Genomic DNA, 20,442 nt, shown 5'->3' on the forward strand with positions numbered 1-20,442 from the left:
TCAAATAACATAAGAAGTGCATTAAACATCAATTTTCAGTTAACGAAATTTGAGGCGTTACAACTCTCCCACCCTTTTAGAAATTTTGTACCCGAAATATACCTGACTCAAAAAAGTTTGGATAGGCTTCTCGCATTTGACTCTCTAGTCCTCACGTGGCGTCTTCTTCTGATGCACCTCCCCAGATCACCTTGACCAATGGAATCTATTTCCCTCTTAAGTGCTTTGTTCGCCTATCCTCGATCCTCAAAGGAAAAGTTTCATATGTCAAGTTCTCCTTTAATTGTATGTCATACAATTTGATCACATAAGATAAATCATGGATATACTTACGGAGTTGAGACACATGAAAGAAATTCTGAAGGTTAGAAAGCGACAGGGGTAATGCAATTTGGTAAGCCACAGGATCAACTCTTTTGAGAATTCGGAAAGGGTTGACAAAACGAGGTGTGAGTTTTCGGCATTTCAAAGCTAAACCAACCCCAGTCCATGGATTGACTCTCAAGAATACATGATCACCAACCTCAAACTCTAGGTTTTTCCTTCTCTTGTCCTGATAGCTCTTCTGCCTACTCTAAGAAGTCATCATCCTTTCTTGGATCCACTTGACCTTCTTCATGGTATGTTCTACCACTTCAGGTCCTAAGGTGAGGTTTTCTCTGGGTTCTAGCCAACACATGGGTCTCGTATACCTTCTACCATATAGAGCTTCATCAAGAGTCATGTCAATGGTAAAATGAAAACTATTGTTATAGCTATCAACGACTGAAAACTCTCCCAACTCCCTTTTTGTTCTAAGACACACACCCTCAAAAGATCCTCCAGTGATTGAATGGTCCATTCATTCGAGCCATCAGTCTGAGGGTGGTAGGTTGAACTTAGCCTAAGTTTGGTTCCCAACGCTTTGTTCAGACTCTCCAAAAATCTAGAGGTAAACCTACAATCTCTATGATGTGCCATTATTTCTCCTATTTCTTAACCCTTTTTGCACCATTTTAAGTACTGATTAATCTTAATTGTCAAATTAATTAGGCAGTTTTATTATTTGGGCCCATTCAGCTAATTTGATGTTTTTAATCTAATTTCAGGAATTAATGAAGCATTGGGCTTGAATCCAGAATTGGGTTTGGACTTGAAGAGGGCAGACTATTTTATTCTACAAAATTTTATCTTATCTAGATATAATTTAGATTTGATCTCATATAGATATTATTTCATCTAGATCTTATCTTATCTTATCTAGATTTGATTTTATTTTATTTATGGGCTTGGATTAAAAACAAATTTGTAAGTTTTGGGGCTGAAAAACTATATAACTGCACCAAGGTTCTAGTTTAGGCCCTCTCTTCTCTTTCTCCTTTTTTTTTTGTTTTTGCAATTCCAGTTCTGACTTTTCGTTTTAGCAATAAAATTTTGTTCTTCAATCTATAATTTCGTTCTCTATTGATTAATGAAAGGCAAAGTCCCCAGCGTTGTTTTCTCTTGAGGATCAAGCACAGTTCTATTTGAGGTTCTATTATTACTGTTAAATTTTGTTCAGTTTTTCCTCTTCGCTAATTACTCTGAATTTGTTGCTATTAATTCTTGCATGCTTAGTGCTTGATTAATCATCTCTGCGCTTAATTTACGTTCATGCTTAATGATCATTTATGAGTAATTGATGTATATGTTGCTTAATCACATAATGAATGTCTTATGTTAAATTTTGCTTAGTAATTTAATTTAGGGTTGGATTAAGTGGTTGAACTAAATAAGGATAAACTCTCATAACCTAGGATAAGAGACTTGCTTGTGAATCAAGGGGAAGCAACATGTTTTAATTCTGATATTTTTCTAATTCACATCTATTCGCTGTTTAATTTACAAAAGCAAACAACCCCCCCCCCCCCATTCGTTACTATTTTCCTACTATTTGTTATGAACATTTAGTGTATCATTGCTCGTTGGGAAACGACCTAGGATCACTTCCTAGTTATTGCATTTTAATGTTTATTTGATTCGGGTACGGCCTCGATCACTGTATCAGACACTATGCTAGATGGCACACAATGTAATCTAACAATCTATGGAGTTTGGTGATATAACTGTTCATTTTAATATTCTTGATGCCATGAAACACCCATCTAAAGATCTTTCTATATTTCGTGTTTAAATAATTGACCATATTGTTGATGAATACATGACTGATCTTCATTCTAATCCGCATGCCTGTCACTCTTCATGCATTGAATCTGAATTTGTACTTGATCATATGTCTGAATTTGATGCTGAGAGTTAATCTGAATTTGATATTGATTACATGTCTGATGTTTTACCTCTTGAGATTGATTTTATAAAGTCAGATAGAACTAACCATGTTTTAGGAAGTACACATACTTCTGACTTTCTTTATGAGATACAGGTTGAGAAACCATCTCTTTCTACCACTATCCAGCCGGCCACACCAGAATTGAAGCCTCTACCATCAAATTTAAAATATGCTTACTTGGATGATAGCAAAAGTTTTCCAGTAATTATATCTGCCTCCCTTGCTGATGAGCAAGAGGAGAAGCTGTTATTAGTTCTCAAGAAGCATAAGAAGGCTATAGGCTAGACCCTGGCGGACATTCTTGGTATTAGCCCATCCACATGTATGCATCGAATAAATTTAAAGGATGGGGCTAAACCAGTAAGACAACCATAAAGAAGACTCAACCCGGTGATTCTTGATGTAGTGAAGAAGGAGGTAACCAAGCTTTTGCAAGCTGGAATCATTTATCCTATCTCCGACAGCTAATGGGTGAGTCCCGTCCAGGTAGTCCCGAAGAAAATCGGCCTCACCGTGATAAAAAAATGAGAAGGAGGAGTTGATTCCTACTCAATTGCAGAACAATTGGAGAGTCTGCATCGACTATAGGAGGCTGAACCAGGTTACCAAAAAGGACAATTTTCCACTGCCATTCATTGACCAGATGCTTGAATGCCTGGCAGGTAAATCTCACTACTGTTTCCTTAATGGTTTTTCTAATTATATGCAAATCATTATTGCTCCTGAGGATCAGGAAAAGACCACATTCAACTGTCCCTTCGACACTTTTGCCTATAGGAGGATGCCTTTCGGTCTATGCAATGCCCCGGTACCTTCCAGCGGTGCATGATTAGTATTTTTAGTGATTTTTTAGAAAATTGCATAGAGGTGTTTATGGATGATTTCACTGTATATGGATCCTCTTTTGATGTTTGTATGGATAGTCTGGAAAAGGTTATGAATAGATGCACTAAAACTAACCTTGTTCTAAATTTTGAAAAATGTCATTTTATGGTTGAGCAAGGTATAGTTTTAGGCCACATTATTTCCAATAAGGACATTGAAGTAGATCCTGCAAAAATTTATGTTATTTCACAATTGCCTTACCCCTCTTGCGTGTGAGAGGTGCGATCTTTTCTTGGTCATGCAGGATTCTACAGGCGCTTTATAAGAGATTTTAGCAAAGTAGCCCTTCCACTATCCAACTTGTTGCAAAAGGAGGTGGTGTTTGACTTTAATGATAAATGCAAAGAGGCTCTTGATTGCCTCAAAAGAGCACTGACTACCACCCCCATCATCCAAGCACCCGACTGGATAGTCCCTTTTGAGCTTATGTGTGATGCATCCAATTATGCATTGGGGGCTGTCCTAGCTCAGAAAATTGATAAATTTCCTAGGGTGATATATTATGCTTCTAGGACTTTAGATGTTGCCCAAGCGAAATATACTACTACTGAGAAAGAGCTACTAGCCATAGTTTTTGCTCTTGAAAATTTTCGTTCTTATTTGCTTGGTACTCGCATTATTATTTATACTAACCATGCAGCTTTAAAGTACTTGTTGAAGAAGGCTGATTCAAAGCCTAGGTTGATCCGATGGATGCTCTGGCTCCAAGAATTTGACTTGGAGATCCGTGATAGGAGCGATTTGGATGCTGATCATTTGAGTCGGATCGAACATGTGTCTGATGAGGACTCACCTATTCGGGATGATTTCCCGGATGATCATTTATATATACTGTATAGTATTTTTGATTCTCTGTCTACTCCCATTTTTGCAACAAATCAATGCATGCCTTGCTTAAAAAGTACGGGGTTGTACACAGGGTATCCACACCATAACACCTCCAAACCAATGGACAGGCAGAAATTTCTAACAAGGAGATCAAGAGAATTTTAGAGAAGATTGTGCAGGCAAGCAGGAAAGATTAGAGTACCAGGCTAGATGATGCTCTTTTGGCACATAAGACTGCCTACAAAGCACCCATAGGAATGTCTCCTTATCGGGTTGTCTTTGGAAAGGCATGTCATCTTCCAGTTGAGATTGAGCACAAAACATATTGGGCAGTGAAGACTTGCAACTTCTCTATGGATCAAGCTGGTGAGGAAAGAAAGTTGCAACTGAGTGAGTTAGATGAGATCCGCCTAGAAGCGTATGAGAATGCCAAGTTCTACAAAGAAAAGACCAAGAAGTTCCATGATAGCATGATAATTAAGAAGGACTTCATGGTTGGGCAAAAAGTGTTATTGTATAATTCTAAGCTTGGACTCATAAGTGGTAAGTTGAGGTCTAATTGGATTGGTCCCTTTGTTGTTACTAATGTTTTTCCTTATGGTACAGTTGAGATCAAAAGTGACTCCACAACAAAGAGCTTCAAGGTCAATGGACACCGACTTAAGCCATTCCTCACAAACCCTTCTTTAGTGGACGTAGTGGTGGAAGATACTTCCTTACTCCACCTTACTCTTCCTCCACCATGACTTATGGAGTTTTTCTTTTCCTATATCCTTCTTTACTTTTATTACATTTGTCCGATTCTATTTGATGGTTTAATTGCTTTTAATCTTTTAATTGTGCTACATTGACGATAATGTGTTGTTTAAGTATGGGGGGAGTGTTCTTTGGTTTTGGTTTTGCTAGTTTTGTTAGTTTTGTTGGGTTTCTAGTTTAATATTTTAGGTCAATTCTGTTTGCATGTACAACTTTGCATATTTTTCTTTGAATTATAGGATATGTTCAAGAAATGGGTAATTGTTCTGAAAATAAAAGTCTCTTGACATTTTGTGATTTGAAATCCTTGTTTTTCCTCTACATGTCATGATAGTTTTGAAAGCTCAATTTGAAAGTGATAAGTTTACCTTTGTGAGAATTTGAGCCATCCATCATCATAATCTTTTGGTGTGTTTTGCCCCATTGATTGCTTGCACAATAGCCTTGGCTTGATTCTTGATCATGCTTCCTAATTCACATGCATATTTGGAAATGATTTAGGCAATTTTGTTCTTATAAGCTTCTAGCCAAATGGACTTACCCTGAATTAATTCCTTTGATAGCCCCTTTGAGCCTATGTTCCCCTTTCTTTGTTTTGAAGCTCATTACAAGCCTTAAGTGGAAAACCATGATATCACCTTACCCTTAAGGAATTTTGGAGTTTTGAAATTGTTTTGGGAATAAGTGTGTGTGTGTGTGGGGGGAAGGGGGTATGTTTCATTGAAAGATATGATTTTTGGCCATGCTTGATGTATATATATTGCCTAGTTCTTGCTTTAATCTTCAAATTCGTACTGTTTCAAAAAAATGGAAAAAAAAATTCAATTGCTGCAAATTCGTACTGTTCAAAAAAAAGAGAAGAAGAAAAGAAGTGAAGTTGAATAAATGAGGTCTTGTTATGAGGACTTGATTTGGGAGCCTTGGATGATTTTGTTGATATTAGAGGGTTTGGGTTTACTACTTGTGCTTAATTTCCACTTATTCCCCATTGCTCCTCTATTCCTTTGGGATTTAGCTACTTATTCCATATTTTTTCCCCTACCTTGTCCTTGGCCCCATTACAACCTTTAAAGACCTTTTTGATCCTCATATGCATGTGTTTGTCAAGTTGTTTGTCAATTTTAGAATTTTGCCAAGTCTATGTGGTGTTTGTTTTCATGGGTGCTTCGAGAGTAAACAATAGCCTAGACACTTGAGAGATAGAGTATATCTTGTGAGGCTGTATCACTTTTCATTCTTGAGCTGATTAACTATTTTGCCATGATTGGGTTGCTTGGATGATTTTCACGAATGTCTTGACTCTTTGGATCTCTTCATGTTAGATGTTACCCATTCCTTTCATTCCTTGATGTTCAGTGAGAAATATGTAAATGTTTTTCTTTGTCTCTCTTTGATATCCTTGGATTTTGTTCTTTATTTCATTTTGCCCAGGAGTGCAAAAGGCTAAGTATGGGGGGTTTTGATGTGCCATTATTTTCTCCTATTTCTTAACCTTTTTAGCACCATTTTAAGTACTAATTAATCTTTATTGTCAAATTAATTAGGCAGTTTTATTATTTGGACCCATTCAGCTAATTTGATGTTTTTTAATCTAATTTCAGGAATTAATGAAGCATTGGGCTTGGACTTGAAGAAGGCAGACTATTTTATTCTACAAAATTTTATCTTATCTAGACTTTATCTTATCTCGATATTATTTAGATTTGATCTCATCTAGATATTATTTCATCTAGATCTTATCTTATCTTATCTAGATTTGATTTTATTTTATTTATGGGCTTCGATTTAAAACAGATTTGTGAGCTTCAGGGCTGAAAAACTATATAACAGCACCAAGGTTCTAGTTTAGGCCCTCTCTTCTCTTTCTCCTTTTTTTTCGTTTTTGCAATTCCAGTTCTAACTTTTTGTTTTAGCAATAAAATTTTGTTCTTCGATCTATAATTTCGTTCTCTATTGATTAATGGAAGGCTAAGTCCCCAGCGTTGTTTTCTCTTGAGGATCAAACACAGTTCTCTTTGAGATTCTATTATTACTATTAAATTCTGTTCATTTTTTCCTCTTCGCTAATTACTCTGAATTTGTTGCTATTAATTCATGCATGCTTAGTGCTTGATTAATTGTCTCTATGCTTAATTTACGTTCATGCTTAATGATCGTTTATGAGTAATTGGTGTATGTGTTGCTTAATCACATAATGAATGCCTTATGTTAAATTTCGCTTAGTAATTTAATTTAGGGTTGGATTAAGTGGTTGAACTGAATAAGGATAAACTCTCGTAACCTAGGATAAGAGACTTACTTGTGAATCAAGGGGAAGCAATGTGTTTTAATTCTGATATTTTCTAATTCACATTTATTCGCTGTTTAATTTACAAAAGCAAACAACCCCCCCCCCCCCCTTCATTACTATTTTCCTACTATTTGTTATGAACATTTGGTGTATCATTGTTCGTTGGGAAATGACCTAGGATCACTTCCTAGTTACTGCATTTTAATGTTTATTTGATTCAAGTACGACCTCGATCACTCTATCAGACACTATGCTAGATGACACACAATGTAATCTAACAATCTATATAATATACAAGGAGGTCAACTTCTCCAAGTAGTCCTACAACAAAATTCATGAAAATATTGTCCCACTTCCACTTGGGTATCTCTAAAGGCTGTAACTTACCTAAAGGTCTCTTATGTTCTATCTTAGCCTTATGGCAGACTAAACATGCATACACAAACTCACTAACCTCTCTCTTCATGTTGGGCCTCCAAAACATTGTCTTCAGATCCTGATACATCTTGGTAGCTCCAGGGTGGATGCTCAGGTTGTTCCTATGTCCTTTTTCTAAGATCATCTTCCTAGGCTCAGGAACATTGGGAACACAGATCCTATCTTGAAGTCTCATGACTCCATCTGACTCCACATTGAAACTAGTATCTTTCCCTGACGCTATAGCTCCTAACTGAGTCTTCAGAAAAGGATCAGACTTCTGGCTCTCTCTGATCTCTCCTAAAACTCATTAGTAATCCTCAAAGCTCTCAGTCTCACATTATTGGGGGTAACCTCACACACAAGACTAAGGTCTCTAAACCGTTCCAGGAGATCCTACTCTCTAACCATCAAGGTAGATACATGTAGGGATTCCCTACTCAAGGCCTCAGCTTCTACATTGGCTTTTTTGGGATAATAGCTAAGCTCAAAATCATAATCCTTAAGAAACTCTAACCATCTCCTCTGACGCATGTTTAGCTCTTTTTGACTAAACAGGTACTTGAGGATCTTATGATCACTGAACACTTCAAACTTGGAGCCAAACGGGTAATACCTCCACATCTTAAGGACAAAAACTACAGCAGCCAACTCCAGATCATGGGTGGGATAATTCCTCTCATGAGTCTTAAGTTGTCTAAAATCATAGGCCACTACTTGGCCATTTTTTCATAAACACTCCTCGTAAACCCATCTTTGATGCATCATAATACACCTCAAAGGGTTCTCTTAGGTTAGGCAAAACTAGCACAGGAGTGGTCGTCAACTTTTCCTTAGGGGTTTGGAAACGATGCTCACACTGGGTATCCCACACAAAAGCTTGACCCTTACGAATCAGTTTGGTCAAAGGTAAAGCTAACTTGAAGAAACCTTCTATGAATCTCCGGTAATATCCCACTAAACCCAAAAAACTCCTAATCTCACAAACAAACTTGGGACTTTCCCATTCAAGGACAACTGCTATCTTAGAGGGGCCTACTACTACACCTCCTTCAGATATCACATGCCTTAGGAAACTAACTTTCTCCAACCAAAACTCACAATTGGACAACTTAGCATAAAGTTGTTGGTCCCTAAGGGTCTGCAGCACAATCCTCAAGTACTCCTCATGTTGCTCAATAGACTTGGAGTATACCAAAATATCATCTATGAATACTACCACAAAACTATCAAGGTAAGGGTGAAAGACTCTATTCATGTAATACATAAACACACCAGGAGCATTAGTCACACTAAAGGGCATGGCTAGATACTCGTAGTGACCATAACGGGTCCTAAAAGCAGTCTTCAGAATATCCTTAAACTTCACTCGGATTTGATGATAACCTGACCTAAGATCTATCTTGATAAACACACAAGCTCCTACCAGTTGGTCTGTAAGGTCGTCGATCCTATGCAAAGGGTATTTATTATTAATCGTCACCTTACTCAATTGGTGATAGTCTACATTAAACCTCATGGTCCCATCTTTCTTCATAACTAACAACACTGGTGCTCCCTAAGGAAACACACTAGGTCTCATAAACTGCTTATCCAACAACTCCTCTAACTCTTTCTTAAGCTCAGCTAACTCTACAGGAGACATCCTACAAGGGGCTATGGATATGGGTCCAGCACCGGGTACCAAGTCAATGGAAAACTCTATCTCTCTCTCAGGTGGTAAATCGGATATATCCTCAAGAAACACTTTAGGAAACTCTCTAACAATAGGGAGGTCACCCATGGAAACCTTTTTCTCTATCTCCAGGTTAGACAAGATCATGTACACTTGAGCATCTTCTTTTAAAGATGTCACAACTTGGTTGGCAAAGATAAACATCCTATCCTTACTCACTCTAGAATCATTGAACACCACAATTTTATCAAAATAGTTTAGCAAGACAGGGTTGGAAGATACCCAATTCATACCCAGAATAACATCAATTTGGCTCAAAGGCAAACAAATTACATCAATCAAGAATGTAAATTAATTCATATAATGGAAAGTAAATTAATTCATACACATAATTAAATCTGTGATTTACATCCTCAATTCAAAAAGAATTATAGGACTAGCTACAGAGGAGTTGATTAAAAAAACACAACTCTCTCCTAAAATAATCCCAACGTCATCACATCGGCTTGGCAACTCCACAAAAGAATTTCACTTCACGTACTATACTGTTGTCCATCTGTTCCCATGAACAAGGTTTGCGATCATCACAAGTACCAACCACATGGTACAAAAATTGTAAGGGTGAATTTTTTATAAAATAAATTAACACAAAGTTAAAGACGATCCTATGGTTAACAAATCCAGGATCACGGTGTTGCTAGAATAGGTTTAGGTAAAATTTGAAATCTCATAATTTCAACTTAGGTCAATAAAACTCCATATAACTCTACATCCACATCAAGCAAATCACACATGACTAATGATGCATTCCTATCCCCCAAGGGCATTGGATAGAAGACTCCAAGAAGATTGGGCCAGAGATGCAAGAGAAGGCTTTAGGATTCTCATGAGCCTTAGGGTAGATTTCGGGCCCATGGGCTAAGTATGAGCCCACTTATCTTTGTACATATTAGATTAAGGTTTCATTATTTTTAGGCCTTTTATTTAGGGCTCCATAATGTAAGTAGGGTGCCCTAGAAATGTAGGATTTTCAGCCCTTGTATTTTAGGGCACCTAGACTAGTTTTTGTATTAGGGGTAGTTTTGTAATTTCATATGCATTAAGTTAATATTTGATGTGTGTGTTGTGAAATAAATTTAATTGAATTGGTAGAAGCCCAATCCAATTAAATTTTAGATGGGGAGGTGAGCATTTGCTTGCTACACCCCATTGCCACATCATATAGTCACACTTTGTGCATGCCCTTCATGCTTTACATACCTCATGACACCTAAGTACACTTAGTGGAGAATCTTGGACTTGATCTTGGATTAGTGGGCTGAACCATAGCTAAAATTCACTAATCATAATTAGTGAAATTTTTGCTCCAAAATTTGGCTCCACAAATTCAAATGAAATTTGAATAGAAATTTAAATTTCCCTCTAATTTTGTGTGACACTTAGGCTATAAATAGAGGCCATGTGTGTGCATTTTTTCAACTTTGATCATTTGAGAATTACACTTCAAAGTTAAGACCTCAATTGAGGCACAAAATTTCGTGCACCTTCTCTCCTTCTCCCTCTACTCATCTTCTCCTACCTTCAAGCTCTTATCCATGACTTCTTATGGTGGTGAGCTTGTTCTTGACTCATCTTCTCCTTGAAGTGGCATCTCCAATCATCTTTCTTCCTTCTCTATTCCGCTGCCATTGATCTTCAAGAAGCAAAGGACTCCATTGATGAAGAAGATCCAAGGGCTACTAGCTCCATATGGAGCTATGCCAACTAATTTACACTATACCTCAACTCATTCAAGTCAATCATGTAATCAAATAACATGATAAATACAATTAAATTAAATATTGATTTATAGTTAGCGAAATTTTAGGGCGTTACACATTGCATTTGAGAGTTGAGTCAGGTGCATGCATCATTCTAAGCATAATTGATTTGAATTGTGGAAAAAGTCGATGACTAGTTTGCTAAGTGTATGTTAAACTGATGAATTATTCAGAATGATTGTGGTTATTGTTATTGTTTTCTTGTTAATTATTGTCATCTAGTGCTTGTTGATCTTTTATAATAAACTCAACCTTGCAATTTTGTATCGTGTGGTTGGTACATGTGATGATCACGAACATTTGCTCATGCGAGCAGATGAGCAGCAATAGGTGATGTTGGAGGGAGATTCTTTTGTTGGAGCCGCCAAGCCAACGTGATAACGTTGGAATTTATTGTGGACGAGAATTGTGTTTTGTTATCAACTCTCCCTTAGTTGGTTCCCTGATTCTTTTTTATTGGGCATGTAAATCTCAGGTTTTAGATACATGTAAAAATTGAATTTTGTTATGACATGCGAAAGACATATAATGGTTATATGTGTGTGTGTGTGTGTGTGTGTGTGTGTGTGTGTGTGTGTGTGTGTGTGTGTGTGTGTGTGTGTGTGTGTGTGTGTGTGTGTGTGTGTGTGCCCTCATTTTCATAATTAAATTAATGTAGTTTTCATTTAAAATTGAAATTACGCATTTTAGAGTAGTGATATCATAGCGACGAGGCAGGTTGTTAAAGAGTAGATTGAGCAAAGACAAATATTGGGAGAGATGGTCGTTTAAGTCTCTTATTTTGCATGCTAACTTTGATTAGAAAATGGACAACTTTTGTAGGATCCCTACATAGCATAATGGAGAAGCATTATTTACTATTTAGAGACAATTGATAGCATATGCCAAGTTTGTGGTTAATTAATTTCATTCTAATGGTTTGTGTTCAGTGAAGGCAATTTCTAATGTAGTAAGTGTCATATACTTTGTTCCATTAGTGTGCAACTATACATAGGGCCTACGAGGGAGACCGTGCTATATCTAAACAACTTCACAAAGGAATATGTTGAGTAAGGATTGGCTTGGCCAAAGCTACTAACCTTTCTCCCTCTTCATTTAAAACTCCCTTTTTTTGTGGCATAACAACACCCTCTAGATTTGTGCTTACCACAAACTCCTTTCTATCGATTCCCTTAGACCTACTTCTTAAAGGCATGTCCCTATTTTCCTTGTTACCCCCCTCGAAAATACTTTCTTCTTGCAAACCTTTTAACAACCATTGGCCTAGATTCTTTTCTAATTGATCCATAAGGAATCTTTTCCAATTTGTCAACATTCTGCCTAGACATCGTTGGGATTCTCAACAACTTTGTTTCCTATATTACCACCTGTCATACCCTAATTTCGTCCGGGGACCATTGTTTGATGGCATGCAACCTTTGCTTGACCACTTCTAGGAACTTGACACCCATCGTTAAGCAATCCATGAAGTTCCGCGACATGCCAGAAATTAAAAGGAAGTGTTAGTGCGCAATCCGTAAAGTTCCGTAACATTCCGGAAGGCAAAAAAGGGATGATTACGTAATCCGTAAGGTTCCGTAACATTACGAAAGGAAAACAAGTATCGTTACATAATTCGTAAGTTTCCGTAACGTTACAGAAAAAGAATCAGCAAAAAAAGGCAAGGGGTGTATTTAGTAAAAAAAAAAGGGGGTGCAAATAGAAACCAGGCCCACTTGGGCCTTCCAGGAAGTTCTCCAGAAGGCGGTGCATTCTGGAGGAAGCAACCTAGCTCGCCTGGGCGAGTTGGGTGGCAAGCTTCTCCTTCCTTTTCCTATAAATAGGGGAAGGAGGGAAGAACAAAAATGTTTAACCCTCCTGGTATCTGAGGTTCACTTGAAATTAGTAAAAAAAATCGTTTCCGTGAAGAAAATCCAAGCCGAGGCGCTTCCGTAACGCGTCCGAAACGTTTCCGTGGGTGACTCCATGAAGATTTTCCGCCATCCTTCGTTCGTTCTTCATTGTTCTTCGGTCTTCAACTGGTAAGTTCCCGAAATCGAACTTTTTAATTCATTTTATGTACCCTTGGTGGTTCCCACTTGTTTCACGTACTTTTATTTTCATTTCATTTACTTTCCGTACCCCCTGTTGACGTGCTTTAATCATTTATTTAAGTCATTTTCTCGCCTAATCAAAACATAAAATAAATTTCCACCGATCATTTAAATTGTAATATCTATTAATTTCTGTTAAAATGAAATCCGACCGTTCGCTCATGCCGTAACCACATTGGAAATCAAAAAGAGGTAAAATAATAATATAATAATCAAAAAATATCTTTTAGTAAAATAAAACAAAAAAAAATCAATCAGACGTTTCTCTTTGGGATCTTTCTTTCTTAAATGAATTAACTAATAACCAAAGTGAAACTAAGGCTAAAATCAACTCACAAATCAAGTTTTGTCCGCAAAAATCACTGAAAACCGTTTTAAGGTCCAACGCCTTAAACGGTCCTCTTTGCTTTTATCGGTTAACATGAACCGTTCAAAGGCATAAAATCAACACATCATTTTACTGCCTTTTGCGAGAACTACGTAGGTCTGATTTCCTCTTCGATGGAGGGTACGTAGGAGCAAGAGCCCCGCTTTTGTCGACCTCAAAAAATAAAAAGAAAAAAAAAGTTTAGATACATAATTTCACACAATTCTAATCTAAGGTTGTTGTCCTTTGGGACAAACGTGAGAGGTGCTAATATCTTCCTCAAACGTAAAGATAACTCCCGAATCTGGAATATTCTTCATGATTGGTTTCCTTTGGTTTTTCTAAACGTTTTCCTTTCAATAAACGTTGGTGGCGACTCCGCGCATTTTCTTCCTATGGAAGACGCACCCATGAGCCTCGCCTCGCACGCCCGCAAAAGGGTAGGTTGCGACACCACCTATTGGATCTGAATCCTTAAGAACATTAGCTTTATCCCCCATATTACAGGTTTCACCCATTAAGCCCAAAACCCTTTGTGTTTTAATTATGACAACCTTCTGAATTCAAATTATAAGCCTTCTGAGTTTATGCCTACTGATGAGTTTGCTTAAGTGTATTCAGAAAAGACAAGTTTTGTAGAGAACAAAAATTAAAGTGAACTAAGAGTTTTCATAAGTCACTCGGAAAGATGATAGGCTTGAAATCTCAAAAGAAGACTCAAAGTGTCCTTAGTTGTGTACTGCAAGGAAGTCAACATGCGCACTAGATGAAGAGAAAAATTCAAGTTACGAGAAAGAACTATTATGAGCATTCACAAAGAAAACATTGCTGCAACAAACTCAAAATGAAATCTCATCAACAAGATCAGTTCATACTAGAAATTACATCTAGATTTCCATAAATACAATTGAGTTATCCTTGGTGTCTATGGAAAGCTTGAAAAAATATCTTCAACTTTCATGAAGAAGTCGTGGTCTGATACAATCTGAATCATGGACAAAATTGAGCCTAAAGTTGCAAATGTTGGTTTACCTGGACAACTTTATATGTGTATAGTAATTCTAAGATTGCTTAAGCTACAAAAGTGAATTTGAGATTATCTCAATGTCTATGGAAGTCTAAGAGAACAATCTAAATTTTTTATGAAGAAGTTGTTAGCTAATATGTTTTGTATCTTGGATAAAATTGATGATCAAGATAAAGATGTCATTTTATCCTCACAATATAACATAGTTGTAATGCTTTGAAGATTTCTTATAATGTAGTAGTCCAAGTGACATGAGACTAGTGCCTTAATGTCAAGGATAGAAGCCAATTTAGCCATTAAAAGGGTCAAAAAAATCAAAAATAGTAGCAAGCATAACACGCTACAACAAGCTAACACCATAATGTTTGGAATACAAGTCTATCACACAATCTCATCAAAGTATTCCTATAACAAGAACATTCAGTGGTTTTCCATCTACATTAGAAAACTCTCTCAAAGTATAACATCATATGCAAGAAACCTATGCAGACCAACATATCTACTAATGTTTCAGTGGAAGATATACAAAGAGCAGATCAATAGTAAGCATTCTTATGAGTTTAGAACAAGCTTAGAATACATGACTCAACTATAATTTCAAGTTAAAAGCTTTAAAAGATTTGAAAGAAGCTTTAGAATAATGTATGTCATAGTGCTCCCCTCTAAATATCTCGATCTTATCATGTTGCAAAGACATCAAGAATGCCTTACTCAAAAGATCTATCAAAGATCACATTGAGCAAACAACATAAGAGTGAAGTTGTACCAAAGTCAACATTAGAATCATATAATTGAGGACTTTGAGAATGTGAACCACCTAATGATATTCTAAAGATAGACTAGAAACAAGACAAGATAGATTATGAGATAACTACATCAAAATGATGTATTGAAATCAAGATCATGAAGGATCTATGCATCAAAATGGTGCAACAACTACATGTCTTCCATATGAAGTCACAAAATAGAGTTAGCTCATCAGAAGACTAGAGTTGTCATCAGAATAAGATACAAATCAACATTGTGTCTTCCATGTGTTGCCACACATACAAAAGGCACATCAAAAGACTGAGGTTTATAGCATCTCACTTTCTATATGATGCCACATACACTAAGGATACATCAGAAAAGTAAATGCTAACTGCATTTGAAGATGCATAAGTTGAAAGCTGAGAATGTCCTTGAGAAGATCTAGTGTTCAACATTAGAATGAAGACTGAGGAGACTTTGTGACATATGAACCAAGAACAATGTTTATCGAGTTGTGGCATCAATTGTCCTGTGGCGGAGGCCCATGTGGGTCAAGTCACAGTCGACTCGTGGTGTCTAGGTTGTTACACTCTTAAGTAGAAAGAGTTATGCCTTGACTATCAGCTATAGCTTTCAGCCTAGTGGTAAGCACTCGATCAAACAATTGGTATCTGAGTAAAGGTCATGAGTTTAATTCCCAATGGGGCAATTGTTGAGGGGGAGATTGTTTGTCGAGTTGTGGCTTATGGCGCTTGGGCTGATACACTGTTAAATAGAAAGAGTCGTGTCCTGACTATTAACTATATCTTTTGGCCTAGTGGTAAGTGCTCAATCGATCAGATAGAACACTAACACAACAACAAAAACAACTTTCACATGTTACCTATGTTGGAGTACGCTACTTCAACATGATTTGTGTTATGATTAAGTGTTTGGGTTGATGGAGCTTATCTATCTACAATTTCATATCATGTTATTTTCATCAAAAGGAACCTATATCATAATAGATCCTTTCTCAACAACATCAGAATTTTGATGTTACCTTCAGAAGCATATCAGATTTGTTCTTCGAAATGAAAAACTTCAAAATGAATTTAAATTTGTCTAGTCAAGTATAGTTGGCATATTTCTACTTCTTTGAGAAGTTGCTGCAAAGCTAAGGGCCCCACTTCCAACAGCTATTTCTTGGGGCATTTCAGAATTAAAGGAAGCTTTTAATGAGATAGAAGAAGAAGACCCGACTATCACATAACTGCTAGTTTGGCCTGTGGGTCCTATAAACTAACAAAGGACAGTTGCAGAACTAGAAAGAGAAGGTTTAGAGACCACTTACATAGTACACAAATGAAAATCACATCCTCTCCACCCTCTATAATCCTTTTATGTGTTGTAAGGAAGCAAATAGTCGGGTCCACAAATGAAGTACAAGCAAAGCATCAATGAAGATCCAACCCATAAGTACTATTTTGTTGTAAAATCCCTTCAAACACATTCTCCATGTATGTAATCTCTATTTATCCCAAATTAACCATGTGGGTTAAGTTTGGTTGAGAGAGAAGTGATAGGGAGAACCCATGGAAGGTGGGTAACTTAGAAAGAGTCTCTAAGAGTGAAGCTTGAAGAGGCTAGAGTGAAATAATACTTATGTAGCCTGAAAAGGTGAAGGAAATACTTGTGTTGTCTCTCCAATGATTAAGTAGGTGTAGTGACTGAGTGGGTTATCTCCAAGCCAAGACCTAGTGTGGTGCTGTGGTGAGGAGATGTTTAAAGTCCAGTAGTTAGATAGCAAGGTGAAAATCAAATGGGTTACTGATCTAGCAATTGGCTAGTTTGAAAGTCCAGTAGGTGGTTAGCAATTGTAAAAATCCAACAATTGGCTGGTCTAATATGTTGTTGGTTGTGTTAGTGGAAAATCTCATCTTGAAAGTGAGGACTAGACGTAACCCAAGGTTGGGGTGAACCAATATAAAAATCTCTACATTGAATCTTCTTTTCCTTCCTCTTTTACATTATGCTAGTTACTTCCTAAAATACTTATTTGCATTAGAACGTTCTAAGCATCAGACTGACAAATATCATAATGCATACATAAGAAGTTTTTCATAACAAGCTTAATTGTTTTGTAAAATGGCATAATCAAATTTAATTATGTTTGTGATAACAAAATATGTTTTAAACCAATTCAATTATATGCATCAAAGTATGAAAGTTTTCATAAAACATGAAAATAGTTTTGTGCATGAAAAACTAGAAATAACATTTTGAACAATAGCTTTTTGAACACATCATTCTAAACAACGACATTCTAAGTACTACATCTGCATAACATAAACTGAGTTTTTCATGATAATAGTATTGTAAGAAATACTTTTATTTGATTAATAAACTTTTGAACATGAGCAAATATGCATTGACATTAGGTTCTCATAATCATATCAAACATTTAATAATGAGTGTTGTGACTAATCACTAAGAAAGCTTAGCCATCTAAGTGTTTGAACCTCTATGTCAAGACTCTCTAAACATCAAAGTATTCTTGAGTAAAAGTTTAGAAATGTTAAAGTTTCAAGAGAAGTTGACAAAGTCATAATTCAATCCCCATTTCTTATGACATTCTGATCACTTCATAATCACCAGCATTGACATTTTCATAAGAAGGAGTGGACCGCCCAACACCACCAGATTTTTGTGCATTATCCTCTTCCATAACACTCTTACCTCCCACGCATTTATTTTGTTTGTGCTCATAGTGACCACATCTAAAATAGATGGGGTGCAACCATTCATACTCCAGAAACATGGGATATCCCCTAACCATAATGTGCAAAGTCAATTGTCTATCCAAATCAATTTCAACACATATACGTGTGAATTTACCCTAGAATGTATGGACGTCAATTTATTAATCTTAAGCATGGTTCCTAGCATGGATCCAATTCTCTAGAGAAATATGGCATCATATAACTTAATGGGCAGCCTAGAAATTCTTACCCAAAGGACCACTTTTCGAATTTTCTTTGCATTCATGAGAAAGAAAGGTCTTCACCTCTCTGCAATGATGTAATGATCCGCCACAATCCATGGTCCCACATATAGATAATGATTATAGTCTTCTTCCATGGAAAATTGCACTAGGTAAAAGCTATTAGGCATATCGATGATCTTAATGGAGCCATTTCTTTCCTAGTGTGCTAAAGTGAATCCAAGTTCCCAAGACTTTCACCACCAGCGTCTTGAGCCAAGCACACACACACACACACACACAGACAGATTTTAAAATATTATTATAGGAACGAAGCCTTATACACTTCTATTTCTTACAACTCTTATATTTTTTTTTCTATATCTCTCTTTTTTATCACATCTCACGTTTTATCTCTTTCCACTTCCTAGCTATTTCTTTTATTACTCAAGAATCAAATAGGTACATTTCAGCTCCCAAAAAATATATATAACTATCATTTTCCATAATTTTGTAAGGCCTCTCAGTTTTTTAAATATTTTCGATGAAACAGAATTTAAAGGAATTTAATTTCAATTTTTTCTTTTTTGTTTTTGAAACATTTATTAATTCCTATTATTACAAAATTTGAGGGTCAATTATGCTTTTAAAACTTTAAACATGGTAACAACATATATGAAAAATATTTTCTATCAAAAGAATTGTTTACTTGAATTTTAAAAATCGAGCATATTTTCTCCCATTGAAGCATTACAATCTTATACCTTTTGTTTTGAAATATATAATTAATTATTATGAATATTTTATTTTTAATTAAATATATGTATTAATTTTTCTAGAGCACCCATGGCCACCCAATCCCATTTGCTTAATTAATTAAGTCTATGTTCTTGCCTACTCAATTTCTCCTCTTCGGTACTCTCTTCTCAACCTAAGCTCCACCTACAGATTTCTCTCCCATTTACTTATGAATGTGATCATCTTCACTTCATCTTGTTTCCTCATGCTTCTATTATTCTTTTGGTTACAATGTTCTCCTTACTTGCTCTTGATCGGTGTGGATCTCTAGCAAGGTGAGAATCTATTTTATCTTACACGGTTCTAAGTTTCTTGAGCTTCATTTGTCTCTCCTAGTCTCCGTTTGGAGCGGGTAGCAAGATGAATGTCACTTACTCTCATGGTTTGAGCTCTTAGAGGTCCTTTCTTGCTAATATTCTATCCTTGAGCTGCAGATGAATGCACTCATTTGCTTTCTAGCATTTCTAATGGTTTGAATTGATTAGGCGTTTGCATGCATATGTTCTTCTCTCATTCTTTTTTATTCTTGATTGTTGACAAATTGATGGATGGTGCATGCATGTCGAAATCTATAGGGGAATCAATTGTCGTGATACCCAATCTCCATTAACGATATCATCACATAATAGTGATCTACTAATGCTTGAAAATAAAATGAAGCAGTTTTTTTATTAAAAAAAGTAAAAATAAACAGAAAACAGATAAGAGGATTAAAAGAAAATAACAATTATGTTATAGAGACCAAAATGTTATTTAAATTTTTTATAAATTTTTTATAGGAATTTTTTTCTTATTATAGTACATAAGTAACTTTTTATTAACAAAGATAATTAAATAGTCACTATTATTCTAAAAGAGAGTCCTAATGAATGATCAACATAATATTGTAAAATATAGGATTAATTATGATTTTGATCCCTAAAGTTTTTTAAATTTTGATTGTTGATCATTTTTATTATTATTTAATTATATTTTATGATAATTTTTAACCACTAACAAATGCTTTTGGTTAAAGCTTTAATGTGTATTAAATTATTTTCTAACAATTTAAAATCACCCAAATTGCTTTAGTAGATTCCCCAAACGGTCAGTACAAAACACTCCAAAATTTTAAATGAAAGCAACACACACCACCCTACAAAAAGATTCACATGAGCAAAACACAATTTGTGAGTAGCTAACAGTTTAAGTGCTTTATGTTAATGTATAATTTTTATAATCCAAATCCAATCACGAAGTGTGCCTGTATGGGTGCTTTGTTACGAAAATTGGTAAATCAATATTCAATCAATCAGTTGTGGACGTACAATGCTATGCACGAACGCTTTGTTATAAAAAATGGTAACTTTGACAAATTAGTTTTCCAGCAATACCATATATTCGTATAGAAAATGATTTGGGTTGTGCTTCCAATCCCATCCGTTCACGAAAGCCACCCAAACACAGCCCAGCCAGACCCATCACCA

At 36.0% G+C, this 20,442-nt stretch overlaps 1 protein-coding gene across 1 annotated transcript; it reads right to left on the reverse strand.

The window, feature by feature from the left end:
• Positions 1-9,042: 9,042 nt before the first annotated feature.
• On the reverse strand, positions 9,043-9,450 carry LOC114398611. Its single transcript, XM_028360789.1, has one exon. The coding sequence runs from the start codon at positions 9,448-9,450 to the stop codon at positions 9,043-9,045; it is 408 nt and encodes a 135-aa protein (XP_028216590.1).
• Positions 9,451-20,442: the final 10,992 nt, after the last annotated feature.

The sequence above is a fragment of the Glycine soja genome, chromosome 19 (assembly GCF_004193775.1).
Source record: "Glycine soja cultivar W05 chromosome 19, ASM419377v2, whole genome shotgun sequence".
NCBI lineage: Eukaryota > Viridiplantae > Streptophyta > Magnoliopsida > Fabales > Fabaceae > Glycine > Glycine soja.

Excerpts from the sequence above, each read along its gene's own strand:
- LOC114398611 (XM_028360789.1), bottom strand. The coding sequence starts at position 9,450 with ATGAATTGGGTATCTTCCAACCCTGTCTTGCTAAACTATTTTGATAAA.